The sequence below is a fragment of the Thalassophryne amazonica genome, chromosome 3, assembly GCF_902500255.1.
Source record: "Thalassophryne amazonica chromosome 3, fThaAma1.1, whole genome shotgun sequence".
Taxonomy (NCBI): Eukaryota; Metazoa; Chordata; class Actinopteri; order Batrachoidiformes; family Batrachoididae; genus Thalassophryne; species Thalassophryne amazonica.
The window spans coordinates 9,713,557-9,732,625 of NC_047105.1; the positions used below are offsets into that span (position 1 = coordinate 9,713,557).

General features: G+C 39.8%; 1 protein-coding gene across 1 annotated transcript; it reads right to left on the minus strand.

Annotated features, from left to right (window-relative positions):
• Nucleotides 1-894: 894 nt before the first annotated feature.
• On the minus strand, nt 895-17,356 carry ilrun (inflammation and lipid regulator with UBA-like and NBR1-like domains). The gene is made up of 5 exons (XM_034165659.1): nt 17,046-17,356; nt 14,849-15,003; nt 13,693-13,890; nt 11,020-11,324; nt 895-2,227 (listed from the first exon to the last, which is right to left on the minus strand). The coding sequence occupies exons 1-5, from the start codon at nt 17,201-17,203 to the stop codon at nt 2,192-2,194; spliced, it is 852 nt and encodes a 283-aa protein (XP_034021550.1). The 5' UTR covers nt 17,204-17,356; the 3' UTR covers nt 895-2,191.
• Nucleotides 17,357-19,069: the final 1,713 nt, after the last annotated feature.

Sequence of the window (19,069 nt, forward strand, 5' to 3'; positions counted from 1 at the left end):
AAATCCTCCTCTATACCTCGTCATCATGAAGCTGTATAACTGGGGATAAAAAATGCAAAACATGCACTATGCACAATTTCTTCAATCACAGCAACGGAACCCTATAAATTCTTCTGGGTTGTCTGGGTGGCTTTCCTCACCGTTTTCTTTCTTGCGCAGTCACTCAGATTTTGAGAACTCCTCCAAATAGATTTACCATAGAGTGCCATACTGTTTGTATTTCTTCATAATTTATGTAAAGTCTAAGAAATATTCAGTGACTTGGAAAAGTTCATGTATCCATCCCCTGACTAATCTGAAGCAAACTGGAAATAAAACTGAATATTTACAGGTATTATACCAAAGTGGTCCATTACTTATGCAACCCATCATCTTGGCTTCTATATTTTTAATTAATTGATATCAAGTTGTAGAGATTTGCTTTGAGTTTAATGACAATAATTTGATTTTTTTTTTTTTTTGTGGTTTTGTACTTAAAATTGCATGTGTGAAATACAAAGGGCCAAATACTTTTGGACTGGACTGCGTATATATATATATACACACACACACACACACCTTCAGAACCTTTAATATATTTTGTATTTCAAATCATATACATGTGGCATTTTACACAACACATTTTGGCACATATTTCTCAGAGCAAAACAACCATTAAAGATCTGTTTCCATCCTAGGTGTTAGCTGATGTGTCTCTGTGACCGTGTCTGATCAGAATAGGGGCGGGCAATATAACCTAAAATTAGTGTCACTGTATTTTTCACAATTTAGACAGTGACTTTATCATATCAGCAGATTACTGGTTTTGTACTACATGACCTCTTTCATAACATGGATTATTTTCAGTTTGAAAGCAGAGCCTTCAAAGTTCAAATTATTTAAAAATATTAACAATAAATCCACAGCTGTGTCTAATTCATGCTTGTTAAGGCTTACAAGAGCCTGCAGTGCAAACATCCACCACTTCACACACACAGTTGAACACTTCCATGACTGCTGTGTCTCTGTGTGAAAATGACTTCATAGCCAGTTACGTCTATAAGGAAAGTATTTAGCAGGTGTTTAGACTCACTTGTTGCGCTCAGCAGAATAGACCCCCCCACCCATAAAAAAAAAAGAAGCTGCGATCAAGTCAGCCTTAGTGCTGCTGTTGATCCAAGCTGCACATGCGCAAAACAACCACAGATTTCCAAATTAATGATTATTTAGCACAATTTTTCTAGCCTCATTGGTGTTATTTTCCATTGGCGTCATATTGTAGGAACAGAGGTTCCTACAATAATGACTGCAGATGAACATTTATTTTAGGTTTTTTTTTTTTATAGGTCATCCTCTCAGCTACACCATTCATTATTCTCAATAACTAATATATTAAGAACATGACAGTTGACAAAATAACGTTTCAACACAGCATTATAAAACATTACTAACACCACGAGAGACTTCCAAAAATGTCGATTTCCACAAGAACTGATGCAGCTCAGCGGCTTAGCACTGACGTGTAAGCAAAAAAAAAAAAAGCCAAAAAGACAGGTTTTCTGTAAATGGCAACACTTCACGATACTGCAGACACACGGCTCTTCTTCCAGGTATTAGTAATACTTGGGTCAATAAATATTTCACCTCATTTAACAGGTTTACAGGTGCAAGTTGTTTAAGGTCCTTGTCTAGTGATTAAGAGATTACAGCTGTTTCTCCACAAACCACTAGCACTGTCTTTTTTTGTTTTTATTACAAAAACGTTAAGGCCTTCAACTGATTTCTGGACCTGTGTAGGAACCCCACGACGGCTGCTCTCAATCACAATTATTCAGATGTCCATGGGAATAAGAAAGTGTAGATGGATTGTTTCAGGGTGGACTTTGCATGACACCAAACTTGTTTTAAGTGTGTAAACAAGAACAGCTGTGTGCATCTATTTTTATTTTATAAATTATGGTTTGTATCACTCTTTAAAAGCATTCACACATGCGAATCTGGGTGATGATATGAAGCGAGACGTTTCACTGTGTTGAATGCAATCCGTCACCTCACAGTCGATTGTGATTCTGTGGAAAGGACCGTGGGTCTGGGAGAGGGCTGTCACAAGTCAATATAAAAACTGTTCCTCCCCCTCTCCGACTCCTGTGTTTAAGGATTCCCAAGGTGTTCAGCTCGTCACTCACCATGGGGGGAGGGGGTCTTTGTCATTCTAGCTCTGTCCAAATGGATAGGGTCCATGAATACCCTGGAAATAAAGAAACAGAGAGAGAAAACAAAAATGTTTGAAGATGAAGCAGAAGGGAAGAGCTGAAGTGAAGGACAACAGGTGAATGTAGGTGTGGCGCATATTGAGAAGTAAACATCCCTGTTGTGACAAAAGAGCTGCACTGTTCTTATTATCAGACGGAGGGTAAACTTTTGGATGTGAGCCCAACAAGAACAAAACCAGCTGTGCTTGTCGGGAACAGCCGCGTCACAACCTCGTTTAAATTCTACAACCGGACGATCAGACTCTTTGGTCACAAACCAGTTAAACCACCCAAGAGGAGCCACTTCAGAAGAGGAAGGCTGAAATATGACAGGTATGCAACGTCTCCACAGAAGGCACATGGAGGATATGAGCTGAGATTTTATCAGTTTTACTGTCTGAAATTCGTTCTCTGTTCCACTCCACCGTGAACCTGTGTAACTGGTCAAAACACAGTCAAACACAGTGTTGTTCACAGTTTCTCCAACCAATGAAACCTGTAAATCCTTCACAGTTGCCATGAGGTCCATTTCCATTTTCAGGAACTTGTGGATCTTTTTTTTTTTTTGGTTGGGGGGGCAACACTTTTGTACACGTCACAACCACAGTGATGACCGCTGAAAAGGGACTTTGAGAAAACCTTATTCAGGGACAAGAAGAGGAAGATGCTAAAACCTTATTCAGGGACAAGAAGAGGAAGATGCTGCAATCAAGACGTCAGCAGGCAGGTAGATAGTTATTTAAACATGCCTACCTTAAGAGTTTGTATTATCTAGAAATCTAGTGGGAAGCCAAATTTAATAATAATAATAATAATAATAATAATAGTAAAGATTAATTGCTCCTGCTTTTACCTTCTGAGTTGCATGCTAATGATAACTAGTGAGCCATTCTTTTTAAATGTTGCGTTGCACCTAACATTAAAGATTATTTCCTCGCTATCATTAACATTATTATTACAGAATATTCTGTGCTTGTCCTTTTGGATCTCTCTGCAGCTTTTGACACGGTGGATCATGGAGTCTTAGTTGAGAGACTAAGGACTTGAGTGGGCATTTCTGGGTCTGCTCTGGACTGGTTTTTGTCTTATCTTTCACACAGGACTTTCGCTGTTGCTGCTGGTAAATTTATGTCCTCCTCTGCCATGCTATCCTGTGGTGTGCCTCAGCGTTCTGTTCTGGGACCTATATTGTTTGCGCTATATTTGCTCCCACTTGGTCATGTCTTGAGTAGTTTTAAAGATGTCTCCTACCACTGTTATGCGGATGACATCCAGCTGTACATCTTATTCACTCCTCAAACGGTCTCTAGGGTATCTGCTCTTCAGAACTGTGTTGAGGTTATTGGTGACTGGATGGCGGCCAACTATTTGTCCTTAAATATAGCCAAGACTGAGGTCCTTGTTTGTGCCCCTGACGAGTTTGTTCCCACTGTGGTTGGGAATCTTGGTTCTCTGGCCCCTTTTGTTCGCTCAGCAGTGAGGAACTTGGGTGTTACGTTCGATCACTCCCTCAATTTTGACACGTATGTTACCCGCCTGGCACAGTCTTGTTTTTTCCATTTGCGCAATACTGCCCGTATGCGCAGCATTGTGTCTCGGGCGGAGATGGAGATGATCATTCATGCAATTGTGTCATCACGTTTGGATTACTGTAACTCTCTATTTTTTAGCCTTAGCAAGTCCTCTTTGGACCGCTTACAAACGGTTCAGAATGCGGCTGCGAGGCTGCTGACGAGGTCATCAAAGAGGTCACATATAACCCCAATCCTCTCCTCCTTGCACTGGCTCCCCATCCATTTCAGACTCCAATTTAAAATTCTAGTACTGACTTTTAGAGCTCTGCATGGTCAAATGCCATCTTATATCACCAAGCTATTACATCCATATGTGACAAGTAGGTCTCTGAGGTCTTCGGACCTGGGCCTATTGGTTGTGCCTAGGACAAGACTGAAGACCACGGGAGACTGTGCTTTCGAGGTGGTGGCACCTAAAATGTGGAATGCATTGCCTTTGGACCTACGCTCCGTGGACTCTGTTGAAACATTTAAAGTGAAGCTTAAGACCCTTTTGTATAGGCTGGCTTTTACCTAGTCTTTATGGTTTTATGTTTCTGCTGTTTTTAATTTCTCTGTTCTTATGTGAAGCACTTTGTGATTTCTATCTTGAAAGGTGCTATATAAATAAACCTTACTTACATTATATATTTGCCATCACTGTGAGCCCAGTGGCTATTCACCACTGTGGATTGATTGACTGATAAGAAATTGACACTACCAACACATAAGTGTCATATAAGTGTCAAACAGTTGCCAAATATTCACCTGGAATATTAAACACAAAATACCCATCATCATAGGTTAAACAGCAGGTGATCAGTAGTTTAGGAATGTGACTACCTCACTGTGATAATTCCCTATCCATTACGACAAATGAAGCAGGTCCGTTAGCGTACCAAAGGTGTGTCTCCCCTACACGGGCCTGACGGCTGAAAGTCTCCTCCGAAAAACTAGGCAACTGGAACAAAATACCTTGCCCAAAGATAACTGGTGTGAATGGGAATCAAACAGTTTCCAACTTAAAACCTAATAAAAAGATTAATCTCTAAGAAAACTTACAATGCGTGATCGTGAAACATCTCTAAATAATGTCTTAAGATCAGGAACGTCATAAAAATTCACACGAATATGAGCAAAACCAACATGTTTCACTGTAAGTACGCAATTACACGGTATACAAAAAGGTGGGTCGTCTGCTCCAAGTAAATATGCATGTGTCAAGTGTGAATGACCTATACGAGCGCGGGTCAGCACAATGTCTTCCCGCCGCTTAGCTAGTGGTAAACGAGTCAACGACTGGTTGATGCTGATGAAGTTTATTATTGGAATGTAGATCCCATAATGTTTGCCATAATTTTCTAAAACAATTGTTAATCCTTGGCTTTAGATCCGTGTAGGGTATGTGTATTTCTGTTACATCCACAGCAAGAGCTTCTTTTGCCAACTTTTTCATTTTCCTTAATACCTGTATGACTAGGTATCCAGGCAAATATTACATGCTTACCTAATGTACCGAATGTTTCCAAAAGCTGAACAATATACGGATGCGTATAAATTTTGCCCTGCAAAGCCGACAAACTAGACAGAGAGTCTGTATAAACAACAAAACGTCTTTGGTCAGTGTCCGCAACAACACCCAAAGCCATTTTCAGGGCAAACAACTCAGCTGTATATAGAGTTCAGAATAATAGTAGTGCTATGTGACTAAAAAGATTAATCCAGGTTTTGAGTATATTTCTTATTCTTACATGGGAAACAAGGTACCAGTAGATTCAGTAGATTCTCACAAATCCAACAAGACCAAGCATTCATGATATGCACACTCTTAAGGCTATGAAATTGGGCTATAGGTAAAAAAAAGTAGAAAAGGGGGTGTTCACAATAATAGTAGCATCTGCTGTTGACGCTACAAACTCAAAACTATTATGTTCAAACTGCGTTTTTAGCAATCCTGTGAATCACTAAACTAGTATTTAGCTGTATAACCAGTTTTTCATGATTTCTACACATCTGCGAGGCATTAATTTTGTTGGTTTGGAATCAAGATTTTGCTCGTTTACTAGTGTGCTTGGGGTCATTGTCTTGTTGAAACACCCACTTCAAGGGCATGTCCTCTTCAGCATAAGGCAACATGACCTCTTTTTGACATATCCAAACTGATCCATGATACCTGGTATGTGATATATAGGCCCAACACCATAGTAGGGGAAACATGCCCATATCATGATGCTTGCACCACCATGCTTCAATGCTTCACTGTAAACTGTGGCTTGAATTCAGAGTTTGGGGGTCATCTCACAAACTGTCTGCGGCCCTTGGACCCAAAAAGAACAATTTTACTCTCATCAGTCCACAAAATATTCCTCCATTTCTCTTTAGGTCAGTTGATGTGTTCTTTGGCAAATTGTAACCTCTTCTGCACATGTCTTTTATTTAACAGAGGGACTTTGCGGGGGATTCTTGCAAATAAATTAGCTTCACACAGGCATCTTCCAACTGTCACAGCACTTACAGGTAACTCCAGACTGTCTTTGATCATCCTGGAGCTGATCAGTGGGTGAGCCTTTGCCATTCTGGTTATTCTTCTATCCATTTTGATGGTTGTTTTCCGTTTTCTTCCACGCGTCTCTGGTTTTTTTGTCCATTTTAAAGCATTGGAGATCACTGTAGATGAACAGCCTATAATTTTTTGCACCTGCATATAAGTTTTCCCCTCTCCAATCAACTTTTTAATCAAACTACGCTGTTCTTCTAAACAATGTCTTGAACGTCCCATGTTCCTCAGGCTTTCAAAGAGAAAAGCATGTTCAACAGGTGCTGGCTTCATCCTTAAATAGGGGACACCTGATTCACACCTGTTTGTTCCACAAAACTGACAAACTCACTGACTGAATGCCACACTACTATTATTGTGAACACCCCCTTTTCTACATTTTTACTAATAGCCCAATTTCATAGCCTTAAGAGTGTGCATATCATGAATGCTTGGTCTTGATGGATTTGTGAGAATCTACTGAATCTACTGGTACCTTGTTTCCCATGTAACAATAAGAAATATACTCAAAACCTGGATTAATCTTTTTAGTAACATAGCCCTACTATTATTCTGAACACTACTGTATATAGAAAAACTGTCTGGCAATCTAATTTGCCTTTGAAGATGGCCACTTACACAAGCTGCACCAACTCTCTCCTGGTCTTTTGACCCATCTGTATAGATCTCACAATAATGCCTGTATTTATACTTCATTTCTCCAATTTTGTTCAAAAAGATTAAATCACTGGCACAACTCTTTTTAAATGTTCTTAGTGATAAATTAATTACTGGGTCAATGAGCTTCCAAGGGGGAATATTAGGTATGAGGAAAGAAGCTATATTAGTAGTACTGAGTATGCATAATAGAGCGTTCTTATTACATAAACCAAAAGGTTTAATAGCTGATGGCCTACAAGTATAGAAAGTAGAATATCGTGGCATAAAGCGGTAAGATTAAGGGAAGGTATTGGGGCTGTGCTTTACTATGCAATACCACGCTGATCATATTTCTGATTGACTGATGTAAATGAAGCCCAAGACATATAGGACATATATATATATATATATATATATATATATATATATATAGAAAAAAAAAAAAAAACCCTGAATATTGTGAAAAAATTCAATATTTTATGTCAGGTATTTCAGAAAGTGAAAACCTTACACAGCCTAGACTGATTACATATAAACTGACAAATGAATCAATGTGGAGTGTCACGAAGGCAATCAGCCTGTGTGAGGTGTTATGGAAGCCCAGAATGCTTTGTTAGTGATCTTCAGGTCATCTGTATTGCTGGTTCTGGTGTGTCCCAGCATCCCCTTGACAATACCCCATAGAGAATCTGTCTCCTTGTGGAAGGATCAATAGGTGTCCTCTGAACATATGTCAAATCAGTACTCTTCCCCATGACTTAAGTACTTAATATAAAGCTATATATCAGTACTTTGTACTGGTACTTTATTGAAGAGACGCACTGATCCCACTTTTTTCCAGATTAAGTACAAGTACATACATTTTGGTACTTGTTGATATAGAGTACTCAGGGCTCGAAATAGTACGTGCATGTGCTAGTTTGGTGCAAGTAACTTTATCCAAGATTTATCAATGATAAGCACCAGTAGAATGAACCAATAAAGGAATAAATAAGGAAAAAAAAAAAACAATTTCCCGTGTGTTGTGTTCATCTTCCCTGAGTTTTATGACTCTCACACACGGAGCGAGTTGCTGTGATGATTCGTTCGCGCACGCATGTGAAAAAAAAAAAAAAAAAGTCTGCCGCTGCTGCTCTTCCCTTAAACTCTACCATAACCACACAGGACCTGCATTGAGTTGCTTCCTGTGGCGTCATGACGACGCAGGAATATATGCATCAGGTGCGCACAGCAGGGGGGCAGAGAGAAGGTGAGAACGCAGCCTGCAGATTCTCTGCACAGAGAAATCAGAGTGCACAGTTTGGCTGCAGCCACACTGTGCACTTTGATTTCTCTTCTAGTTTATATATGTTCTTGTGCTGAGCTGCAGGTCTGCGCTCTGGGTTCCGTTATAGTTTATCTTTCCCCCCTCCTTTGACTGCGAGACGCACGCGGGCTTGCGTGAGAACGAACCATCAGTCAGTAAATGTGGAGATGTCTGGAGTTATAGTTGATGTGAACATGTCCTGTGTCTGGCAATCAGTCTGTGAGCAGGACTTATGTCCTTTTTTGTCCTTTATTTAACACTGTGATGAGAGAGCATTTTTTTTTCTGTGCTCTTTTTTGAGCATGTGGTTTTACTGCATTGTGTACATGGTATAAAAACAATCCTGCGTGATTTATATTTCAAGAACAATGGAACACAGACCGCAGGAATCATACATTGGTGTCGGGTAACGTTGTCTTGTGAGGGTGTGGCTTCCAGTCACGTCGAGTAACGTCGCTTTGCTCTGACTTGCGCTGAATCCACTTAATTTCTGCGTCGAGCACAGGACGCAAACAAAAATTAAACATGTTTAATTTTTGGTGTCTGATTTGCTTCATCCTTCGCATCCCTCACGCTGTTGTGGTGTCAAGCTGCTTGTCTCGGCACTGGGTTGCTTCCACGCGGCGTCATCATGAAGACACACGACGCAACTGGGAGCAGTCCTGGTGTGAAAGGAAGTCTGACACATCAGACGAGGAGTTTTAAGGTTGATATAAGACTGACTTTTGGTTGTGCAAGTAACTTGTTTTGGTGCAAGTAATTTTTTTGTTACTAGCACCAGTGCAAGTAGGTTAAAAAATGTATTTCGACCCCTGGTACTGATACAAATATTTAATGATAACATTACAGCTTTATGATGAGTTTGAAAGCATGTTTTATTCATCGGTTGTTCCTTACTTTTTGAATGTAACTGCTACAAAAATCATCAGCTTTGCTTTTATTTACAAATGTTTCACTTAAATCAAGTAACTTCACTTTTTGACTACAACAAATTGTCCTTTAACATTAATGTGTTTCTTAAACATGACACAGTCAGACATCTCACTGAAATGTAACCTGTGGACTTCAGCACTACAAAATTATACAACACCAATAACTGAACTGAAACTGCCCATCAATAACTATTTATGTCTGTGAGCACTAAAAGCCTTTTTTTGAAAATGTGAGGGCAGATTCTTTTTGATGAGAAGCAGCTTCTCTGCTTTATCAGCTGTGAGCCTGTTTCTGTTTTTTATCTACAACACTGACCTAAACAGTTTTTCACTCTCCACACTATTTTTAAACTTTTAATTAAATACGTACAGGTAACATACACAAATACAAACTCTAATGTTTTCTTTCCCCCAAAGGTGGAGCACATAAATATTGGAGGAGCACGGTGTACGCGCACACACACAAATGGCGTCGCATGCACACGCAAACACACAGTGTCTCGCAACACACGGAGGCAACATGGAGTAATTTTAACATTATTTTATTTTTCCTTTGCAGATCATGGGGTAATTTCCTTGCGTTCAGATAGAATAGCCCATTGCCTGTGGTAAATGAGCCGTTAATGAACGAGGTGAGCAGTGACTCAACTTCAAAGTGCAGCTCATGGCGGCGAGTGGAGGTTCTGAACGCAGTGCTACAAACACTCGGTAAACGGATTACCCCATAGCAAACCGAGCTGGTCTCCCATCGGTCTGAACACCCACACCAAGGGGTGAAACTCACCGACGTGATGGACAATCTCCGCCGCTGAAACGCTGATCTGAGTTCTGGTGGAGCAAAGTGCCGAAGTCACGGAGAAAATTTTTTTTTTAGCCACATGAGGAATTAAAGTATTTTCAGATGTTGTGTTCCAAACTCAGGAGGCTTTATGTGGATTATTCTTCAGGATCATATGATGATGAATTCCACGAACAGGTAAGAGCTTTTATTTGTACTCCGTGTGAATTTTCTGTGCATGAGGACCATGGCATTGAGCCAATCAATGGACAGCATTGATGGACGTATTTCGACTTATGAGTAAATTACATGAAAGCCTGTAAAAATCCATAAATTAGCTGCATCATTGTTTAACCTGCAGTGTTCAAGACGTATGAAAAAAAAGTAGCATCTTATAGTCTGGAAATTTTGGACCGTGTGTGTGAAAATCCCACACTGAGAGGCTGACATCACACTGCTGTAAAGGGGTATTGGGTCACGGAGTATCAGAGACGTTTTATGATTACAAGTAGGAGTAAATGAATACGGGACTGGGCCGATACACGATGCTGGTATCAGGATCGGTGCATCCCTTCTTTACTGTTGGTGATTATACTATGTTTCTTTAAGGTTCTCTTACAAACACACAAAGGATCGTTCATTTTGAGTTGTTGTGTACTGTCACTTCTGGCTACAGCATGTTGTTTTGACAATATTAGTTGTGTAGGTTCAACAATTTTGTCCTTACCCGTGTCACTGAATTCTGCATGTGCCACATGTCTGTATGTTCTGTAACTCACTGTGTTAAATTTGCACATCATTCATAATGTCCAGCTGAACCCACACTATGCGATTTATCTGCGGGAATCCCATTATTTTTTAGAAATACTCCCTGCCATATCAAACTAAACATACAGCCCAGCTTAAATACTGACATTTAGGCTTGTTTTGTATCAGGATTTACAATAAGCAAGCCACACTAAAAAGGATCTGTGTTAAAGTGTGCAATACTGTGTAAAGTAACATCTTAACGTTGATACGTACCTGACCATAAGTCACCACTGAAAGATTAGTTTGGAGACCATTTGACGGCCTATTTACAGCATTATGAGACAGTCCATTTTGATCTTGCTGGATTGGCTCTTGTGTGCCTTCCCAGGCTCCACCTGGATCTCTGAAGCTGCTATCAGTGGCATCGTGCTTGTTCTTCTGCGGTGAAGCAAAAGGATTGAAGTCTTGATGCACATTACGCTGGGGTTGGGTGTTGAACTCTGTCTCGAATGAGGACAGCTGCTGTGTTACGCCAAGCAGACCTCCAACTTCTACGCTAAGGATCACCCAGATTACATCTGTGAAGAAAAGCAGCATAAATGAAAATTAAGTGTACATCCAAAAGAGATTTTTTTTTAATTACTTTATTTGGTGAGATCATACCATTATTATTGCAGAATAAACATTGGTACATTTAATGGACATCTGCAGTCCTGCACCAAATTACTGACACCCTGAATTTTACATACAGCATTTAAAATATGTTGAAAAATAAGTGTAAATATGACAATATAGAATATTTATCCAAATATCTAAATAACAACAAGAACAATGAGAATGTATTTTTTTTTAATTGACACAGCACATGGCACATTTACTGGCACACTCTGAAGAATTGACAGAAAATAATCATTTGCGATATAAGTGTCACAAAACTAACAATACTGGCCGTCAGTCATCTGACTCTTCACAACAAACATCACCAAAGATAATGTAAACAGAACTAAATCAAATCTAGGTCCACAAATGGATTCAGATTAAATAAAAAGCAAAACAGATTTGGAGAGTTTATGCCACATATGATGCTACACAAAACAAAGATCTGTGTCATGTGCACACAGGTTACATCAGTCCAAGGACAATGTGCTTGGGAAATTTCAGCAACCGCTTGCCAAAAGGCACATGGGAGCCTTGAGTCTAGATCTGATCTGTTTTCTTGCATTAAAATCCTTCTCTGCTCCACTATGAAGCCATGTCATTGGTGATGCAGCTTGTGCAATTACATCCACAGACAGCTATATAAAGGTGCCCTGACACTTGCACAACTTTGATCTGCGCACTTGCACGCACATCATCGTGAAGATCTCCACCCGCTGTGTTCCAGCTGGACGCCGTGCTTTGTTCCACTGGACGCCCTGCATTGTGCACTGGACGCCCTGCATGTATAAAATAATTATTTTATAGCGGATTAATCATTTTTTCCTCAGATGTGTCTGTTGAAAATGCCTCTAATCACATCTGGAATCACAGAGGACCGCTCCAGCAGCAGCTTTTTTCCCCTCTCTCTTTTGTGCGCTGAATGAGGTGGAGAAAGCATTTGGAACGATCTAAAAATGTAATTATTTGTCATGTTTATATTGGAATGGCTTGGTAAAACAGTTGCATGTTCATCCCTTCTTGTGAGTAGCTGTAAAAGTATGATTATGATCGATTTAACAACCTGTTATAATCGATCAGACGAGCTGTGTTCAATCACTCTCACTCATACAGTGTTTTTAATTGTTTGCGTATTGTTCATGTGAAGTTCACGTAATTAATGCGAGTTTACTCTCACGCATGGCAGAGTGCGTGCAAGTGCACGGATCAAAGTCACGCAAGTGTCCGGGCACCTTAACTCATACAGAGTCGGTATGGGTGTTTTAGTAGCTTCCCTCAGCAGTCTCTTTCTTGCACAGCTGACTGCTCTCTACAGATTTTGCATACAGTACCAGACTGTTTGTATTTCTTAAGGATTGATGTAAATTACTGTAACTCCAAGACATTTTCAGCAACTTGGAAATGTTCATGTATCCATCGACTGACTTATCTAAAGTAAACCGGTGTCGCAGACCGAACAGTCCGCCTCTAAAAATTGGTCCGCACTGCCTCCACTGTGCATGCGTCATTTTGGCGCTCAGCCGCTCGTCTGAAACAGAGTCTCTTCACCCAAAGTGATCAAATGGATTAATGGGATTATTAATCACCAGATGACAAGGTAAAACCTCTTAAATCTTTCTAAAGTCAGTTTTAAGCAGAAACAAGACAATTTTAAGCAGAAATGAGGAGATACTCTGTGATGCTTTCAAATGACCGACGCACAGTGAACGCATAAGCTAGCAGCTTGTGTAGCCACAGCGCTCTGATCGCTTCCTCTGTCTTAATCCGGAATTTATGTGGAAGTGATTGTTGTATAAAAGCTTCAGATATCTGTCACTGAGATAGAAGATGAATGGAGGCAGTTTGAAGCAGAAACAAGGTGATAATCCATGAACTGCTGCTGATGACACATGCACACTTAAGGCTGGGTGGACCGATTTTTAGAGAGGGCCGTTCAGTCGGTGGCACCGGCTATAAAAGTGATTTACTTTAAAATCAACAGTGTATGCCAATAACCGTGTCAAGTGTACATTTTACATCTGTATTTTTTCTACTGTTGCTGTATGAAAACATTCTGTTGTTGTTCAGACATTTTATTAAACAATCTGAATTTACAAAATTGGTTTGCAGTTAATTCCAAACAAATGATAAAATCTGTATTTAAAATTACACTGTGGGGTTTTCATAAAGCATGAAGAATGGATTTTAAACTGGCTTCAAAGCAGCCAGATTCCTCCAAGAGATTTTATATGAATTGGCTGATTTAGCAGTGGGGGTGATGAATAAAAAAGATCTTTGCAGGTTTCTTACCTCCATAGAATAATCCAGTAGCTGTACACATCCTCCACTGGCCTTGATACATGCCTGGCGTTGTGGGACTCCGCATCTGTACACTCACATCTGCAATTTCTTGGGGGTCTAGAGACTTGATCATAACTGTATTTACATGCCCAAACTGATCCCCACCAATGTACTTGAGACAAACTCCAGGAGGCCATGACTCCGCACCTATATCAAACATAAATTAGTACTAGGGCTGCACAATTAATTCCACTGCAATCATACTGCAGGGTTTCTACACCTTAAGGCACATTAGATCTAAGAATTTTTATAATTCCAGTAAAAATGAAATTTCAAACCAAACATTATAATAAAGAAAGCATACAGCCAAGTGCTGTTCAAAGATCTGCTAGCCACGGGTGGTGGTATCTGAGGCAGAGATGTAGTGGAGATGAGGGCAGAACTAGAGCACAGCTGAGACATAATTGCTGCCCATTGGTGCACTGATTTTGTAGTCTTGTGTTTCTCATTTTGCATGAAAGGACCTCCTGCAAAAAAATGTAGTCTGCCCCAAACATAAGCTCTTGTTCTGGTTTAAAACGAAGAGCAAAATGTTCCTTGAAAGGTCAATTTTCATTAAATTTACACCTCCCTGTGTTGTTATGTTACAGCCCAGTGTTCTCTGGGCGAGAGGCGGGGAACACGAGACAAGTCGCCCGTCTTTCGCAGACATATCTAGACAAACAAACATCTACAGTCAATTTAAAAGCACCAATTCACCTAACCTACACGGGTTAGGTTATGCAAACACGGGGAGACCATCAAATTCCACACAGACAGAACCAAGGCCGAAGTGAACCTGGGAGGCAACAATGCTCATCACTAAACCACAGTGCTGCCTGAAAACATAATCAGTCTAGAGGAGGAGGGGTAAAGGACAAGTGATATGCAAAGTGAAAATAGTGACATATCTCATGTTTTGCACTTTGAGTTGCTAAAATAAAAATGTTAAAAATGCACTTTCTAATGCTTTTATTCATTAAGCTTTGACAACTAGGGAAATGGAGTCAGGTACATAAGTATTCAGACAGTGTCATCACTTTTGTAATTTTGCATCTGTACACCACCACAATGGACTGACTGTGGTCCACTGTGGGAAAATTCAGTTAACGTACAGATTGTTCACCTGTATTTTGTATTCTCCAGGTCTTTGTGAACGGTGTGTCTGGAGGAACAGACTCTCCTTCCCCAATGGTCACATCTTCAACAAAGGACATGGATGGCGTATTGACGTTGGGACTTTCAAAGTCATAATATGCACCAATAGCAGCCTGCAAGTTCCTGTTTCAACATGAAATACATGAGAGTGGGAAAGCACAGAATTTTCACAAACATCAACAAAACCTGTTGTCTGGTGTCACTGGAAACAAACCACTGTATTTCAATTTTACAACGATTATAACATGTGGGGCCCAAACTAGGTCTGTCCATTTGGAGAATAGACAGTGCTGAGCATCACCTCTTATCACTCTGCACTTATGAAACATGCACAGATGATGATCTGTGTGAATAACATAGATTTGTGTATTTAAAGTGATGGAGAGTTTTAATGTGCTTTTAAAACATGCACCGCAGCTCTGTAGTGAGGCACAAGCAGCCAGTGCTTGTTTTTGGCACTGACACCGTGCTTATAATACAAAGCAGAGGGAATGTACATTCATTTTCTAACCGTGGTTTAATTTATCTGATATAATCAATCAAAAAAAAGCCTTTTGATTGGGCCAATTCCGATCATTTCGAGTGGATGGGAATATACCTAGGCATTATTACTACCTTCTCACAGACCATGTAGGCATTCTTATTTTCTGAAGAAAGAAAATTACTCAAATTTACATTTTCTCATACTGTCCATATTGCAAGATAATAAAAACTGAGTTGTAAAACAGATGCCTTGCTCAAGTTATTAAAAAAAACTGCAAAGTTATGCGCATTCTTTTTTCCCCCTGATCTACAAACAATCCTATCAATGACTTAAAAGTGGGATTCGATTTAAAATGGGTTTTATGAACATTTACACCCCAGTCACAATGTTATTTATATAACGGCTGAGTGGATCCTTGTGATTTGATTGGTGGGTTGTATGTCACATGACAATGAATTATTCATACCATTTGCCGTTGTGTTTCATTTACCATGCAATAGTTCTTTTTAGTGTGCTGTTTTGGGACTATATTAAATGTATTGCACGCCCTGACCACCGTGCATGCTCACACTACCGGAGGTGGCATTTACTTAAACATGGCAGTTTGTTTTGCTGGTGGACGACAATTTGAAGGAGCTAACTGACGGTGCTAATTCTTCTACCACAAAAAAACAAATCCACCAAGATGTCTGGAGGCATGAAGAGCTGAGAGAATGAAGTTAGGATGAAAAGCTGGACAAAATTCTGACGCGATTTTTCACTGGAGTGAGAAAAGCAGACCGAAGTCTGTAGTACACAAAGTCTTTGCACAGCATCACGGACTATATTGTCAGAATTGTTTCTTGCAAGTTGACTGAGAACAATTTTGGACTCCTATTTAAAGTTCGTGTTGGACTGTTGACATCAAAGCACCAGTGATTAACAACAAAATGTAGGTCCCTTTTCTGTTGTTTATAAATCAATAAATATCAAATGACAAGAATCCATTTTCGCTGTTATATAAAACAAATAATGAATTTCATTCTTTCAATGGGACGAATATTTCATTTGGTGAAAGATTTGTACCACTGAACTCAAACATTAATTTGTTGTATACTATGAAACTTACATTTAGTCTTTGGAAAAAATAAAATTAGTCCTGGAAAACATGAAGTTATATTAAAAAGCAAGAAAACAAACAAAAATAATAATATGAGCATTAAATAGCAAAACAGCTTACTTTGAAACAAGCTAACACTTGGCTCACTGATGAAGCCAGAGAGAAAAGATTCTGACTGAAACCACTTGTTGTCATTACTACACTGAGATGACGTCACCAGACGGGATTTTTGGCTTTTAAAAGATTACAGTTTAACTACCTTTGAATACGTTTATGTAACACAGCTAATTAGCCGCACTGATGGGTTGTTTAGCTTCAAATTAGCCAGCTAGCTCGTTATCTGGTTTGTCATTAGCCTATTTTTCAGTTTAATTTCCTTTCGCTCCAGACACGAACTTCATTCCCGCCGTATGAATGACGAAACGAGCTCTCAAAAATAATAAATAAAAACAGACACACAAAACAAAAGGCAAAGTCTTGTTACATATTTTGTTATCATGTTTTGTTTTGCATGTTAACTGGAATTCCAGTACTAGGTTAGCGTCAGCTCAGCCGTACAAGGCCTTAGATCCCCGCACTCACCAGTTGGTCATGTCCAGGAAGAAGGCGCAGCCGGCCGGGTTGAGCTGAAACCCCAGAAGCCTCTGAAACTCCGAAATGAGGACGTCCTTGTCCGTGGTGCCCATGCAGCTGAACTTCTGCATCAGCTCTGCGTCCACGTCCATGTCCGTGCCCTCCATGAGTGGCGGGTGTCCCGTATGGGAAACGGGATATTGCGGGGGGCTCCTCTCTCAGTTCGGTCCGAGGCCTGGTTCAGCCATAACAACCTGCTCTGTGCTCAACAACAACAACCGTCACTGCGCATGACACGAGCGAGAGAACGAGTGGGTTTGACGTCCTAACTACATGCGTAACACTCGCCAATCGCGACGTGTGCGTGACGTCATCTGTTGCTATTTGTAGCCTCATTTTCATTGGTTATCAAAGAAATTCAAGCGCTTGATCATTGATATATATATATATATATATATATATATATATATATATATATATATATATATATATATATATATATATATATATATATATATATATATATATGTATATGTATATATACACATATATATACATACACTAACCACACGTTTGAGGACAAGGAAGTTAAAATCTTAGCCAGAGAGAAGAAATGGTTTGAGAGAGGTGTCAAGGAAGCATTCTTTGTAAAACAGTTGAAACCCAGCCTTAACTGCGGAGCGGGTCTCAGACACGCTTTGTCCCCTGTTTACAATGTGGTACTCGGGTCAAAGCAGTTTCAGTCTTTTGTTCATGGTAATGAGTCATTCACCTCAACAGGAGAGAGTCGTCAAGGGAGCCATCAGGGGAGGCTTCCGTCCTGTCATTAGAAGAGTGCTAACTAGAGCACAATAGGTGCTAATTAGAGCTATTGTTTAGTCACTAGCCTATAGCAGTCAGCCTCTCGGTAGGTGGGGTCTGGTTAGGTTAAAAAAAACTCCAGCTTTTGTTGGCTTCTGGTTTATTATTCTCTACAAGAGTCAAGACAGAAGTCAGACTACCAGAGCAAGAATTTTAGCTGAGGAAGCTTCTGTGATTTGAAGCGAAACGTCCTCACGTCAAGCAACCCAGTCCAGTCGAAGATTCAAGCTTCTCTACTATATATATATATATATATATATATATATATATATATATATATATATATATATATATATATATCACCTCAAAATCTCTCATCAGCCGTTAAAATTTTCACCGAAAACCAGCTTAATTTTTTGAACCGTGTCCACTTCGAAGTGTCTCACAGGTTTAGAAAAAATTTTGATCAAATAAAGCGCCAGTCTCTCAGCAACTTCTCAGACAAAGGAATTCCGACGAGGGGCTGGACGACTCCTCCCACAAGGAGTGCTCACAGGCGGATGACGTCACCGACAGGCGTGGAAAAACTCACGCATGCGCACGAGGGTTCAAGCATGTCTGACGTAAAAACATATGAATGAAATCCATATAGTTTTTGAAAAAAATAAAAAGGACCTATACTTTATGGACAGCCCTCGTATACAACCCCTGGCAAAAATTATGGAATCACCGGCTTCGGAGGATGTTCATTCAGTTGTTTAATTTTGTAGAAAAAAAGCAGATCACAGACATGACACAAAACTAAAGTCATTTCAAATGGCAACTTTCTGGCTTTAAGAAACACTACAAGAAATCGGGAAAAATAATTGTGGCAGTCAGTAACGGTTACTTTTTAGACAAAGCAGAGGAAAAAAAATATGGACTCACTCAATTCTGAGGAATAAATTATGGAATCATGAAAAACAAAAGAACACTCCAACACATCATTAGTATTTTGTTGCACCACCTCTGGCTTTTATAACAGCTTGCAGTCTCTGAGGCATGGACTTAATGAGTGACAAACAGTACTCTTCATCTATCTGGCTCCAACTTTCTCTGATTGCTGTTGCCAGATCAGTTTTGCAGGTTGGAGCCTTGTCATGGACCATTTTCTTCAACTTCCACCAAAGATTTTCAATTGGAATAAGATCCGGACTATTTGCAGGCCATGACATTGACCCTATGTGTCTTTT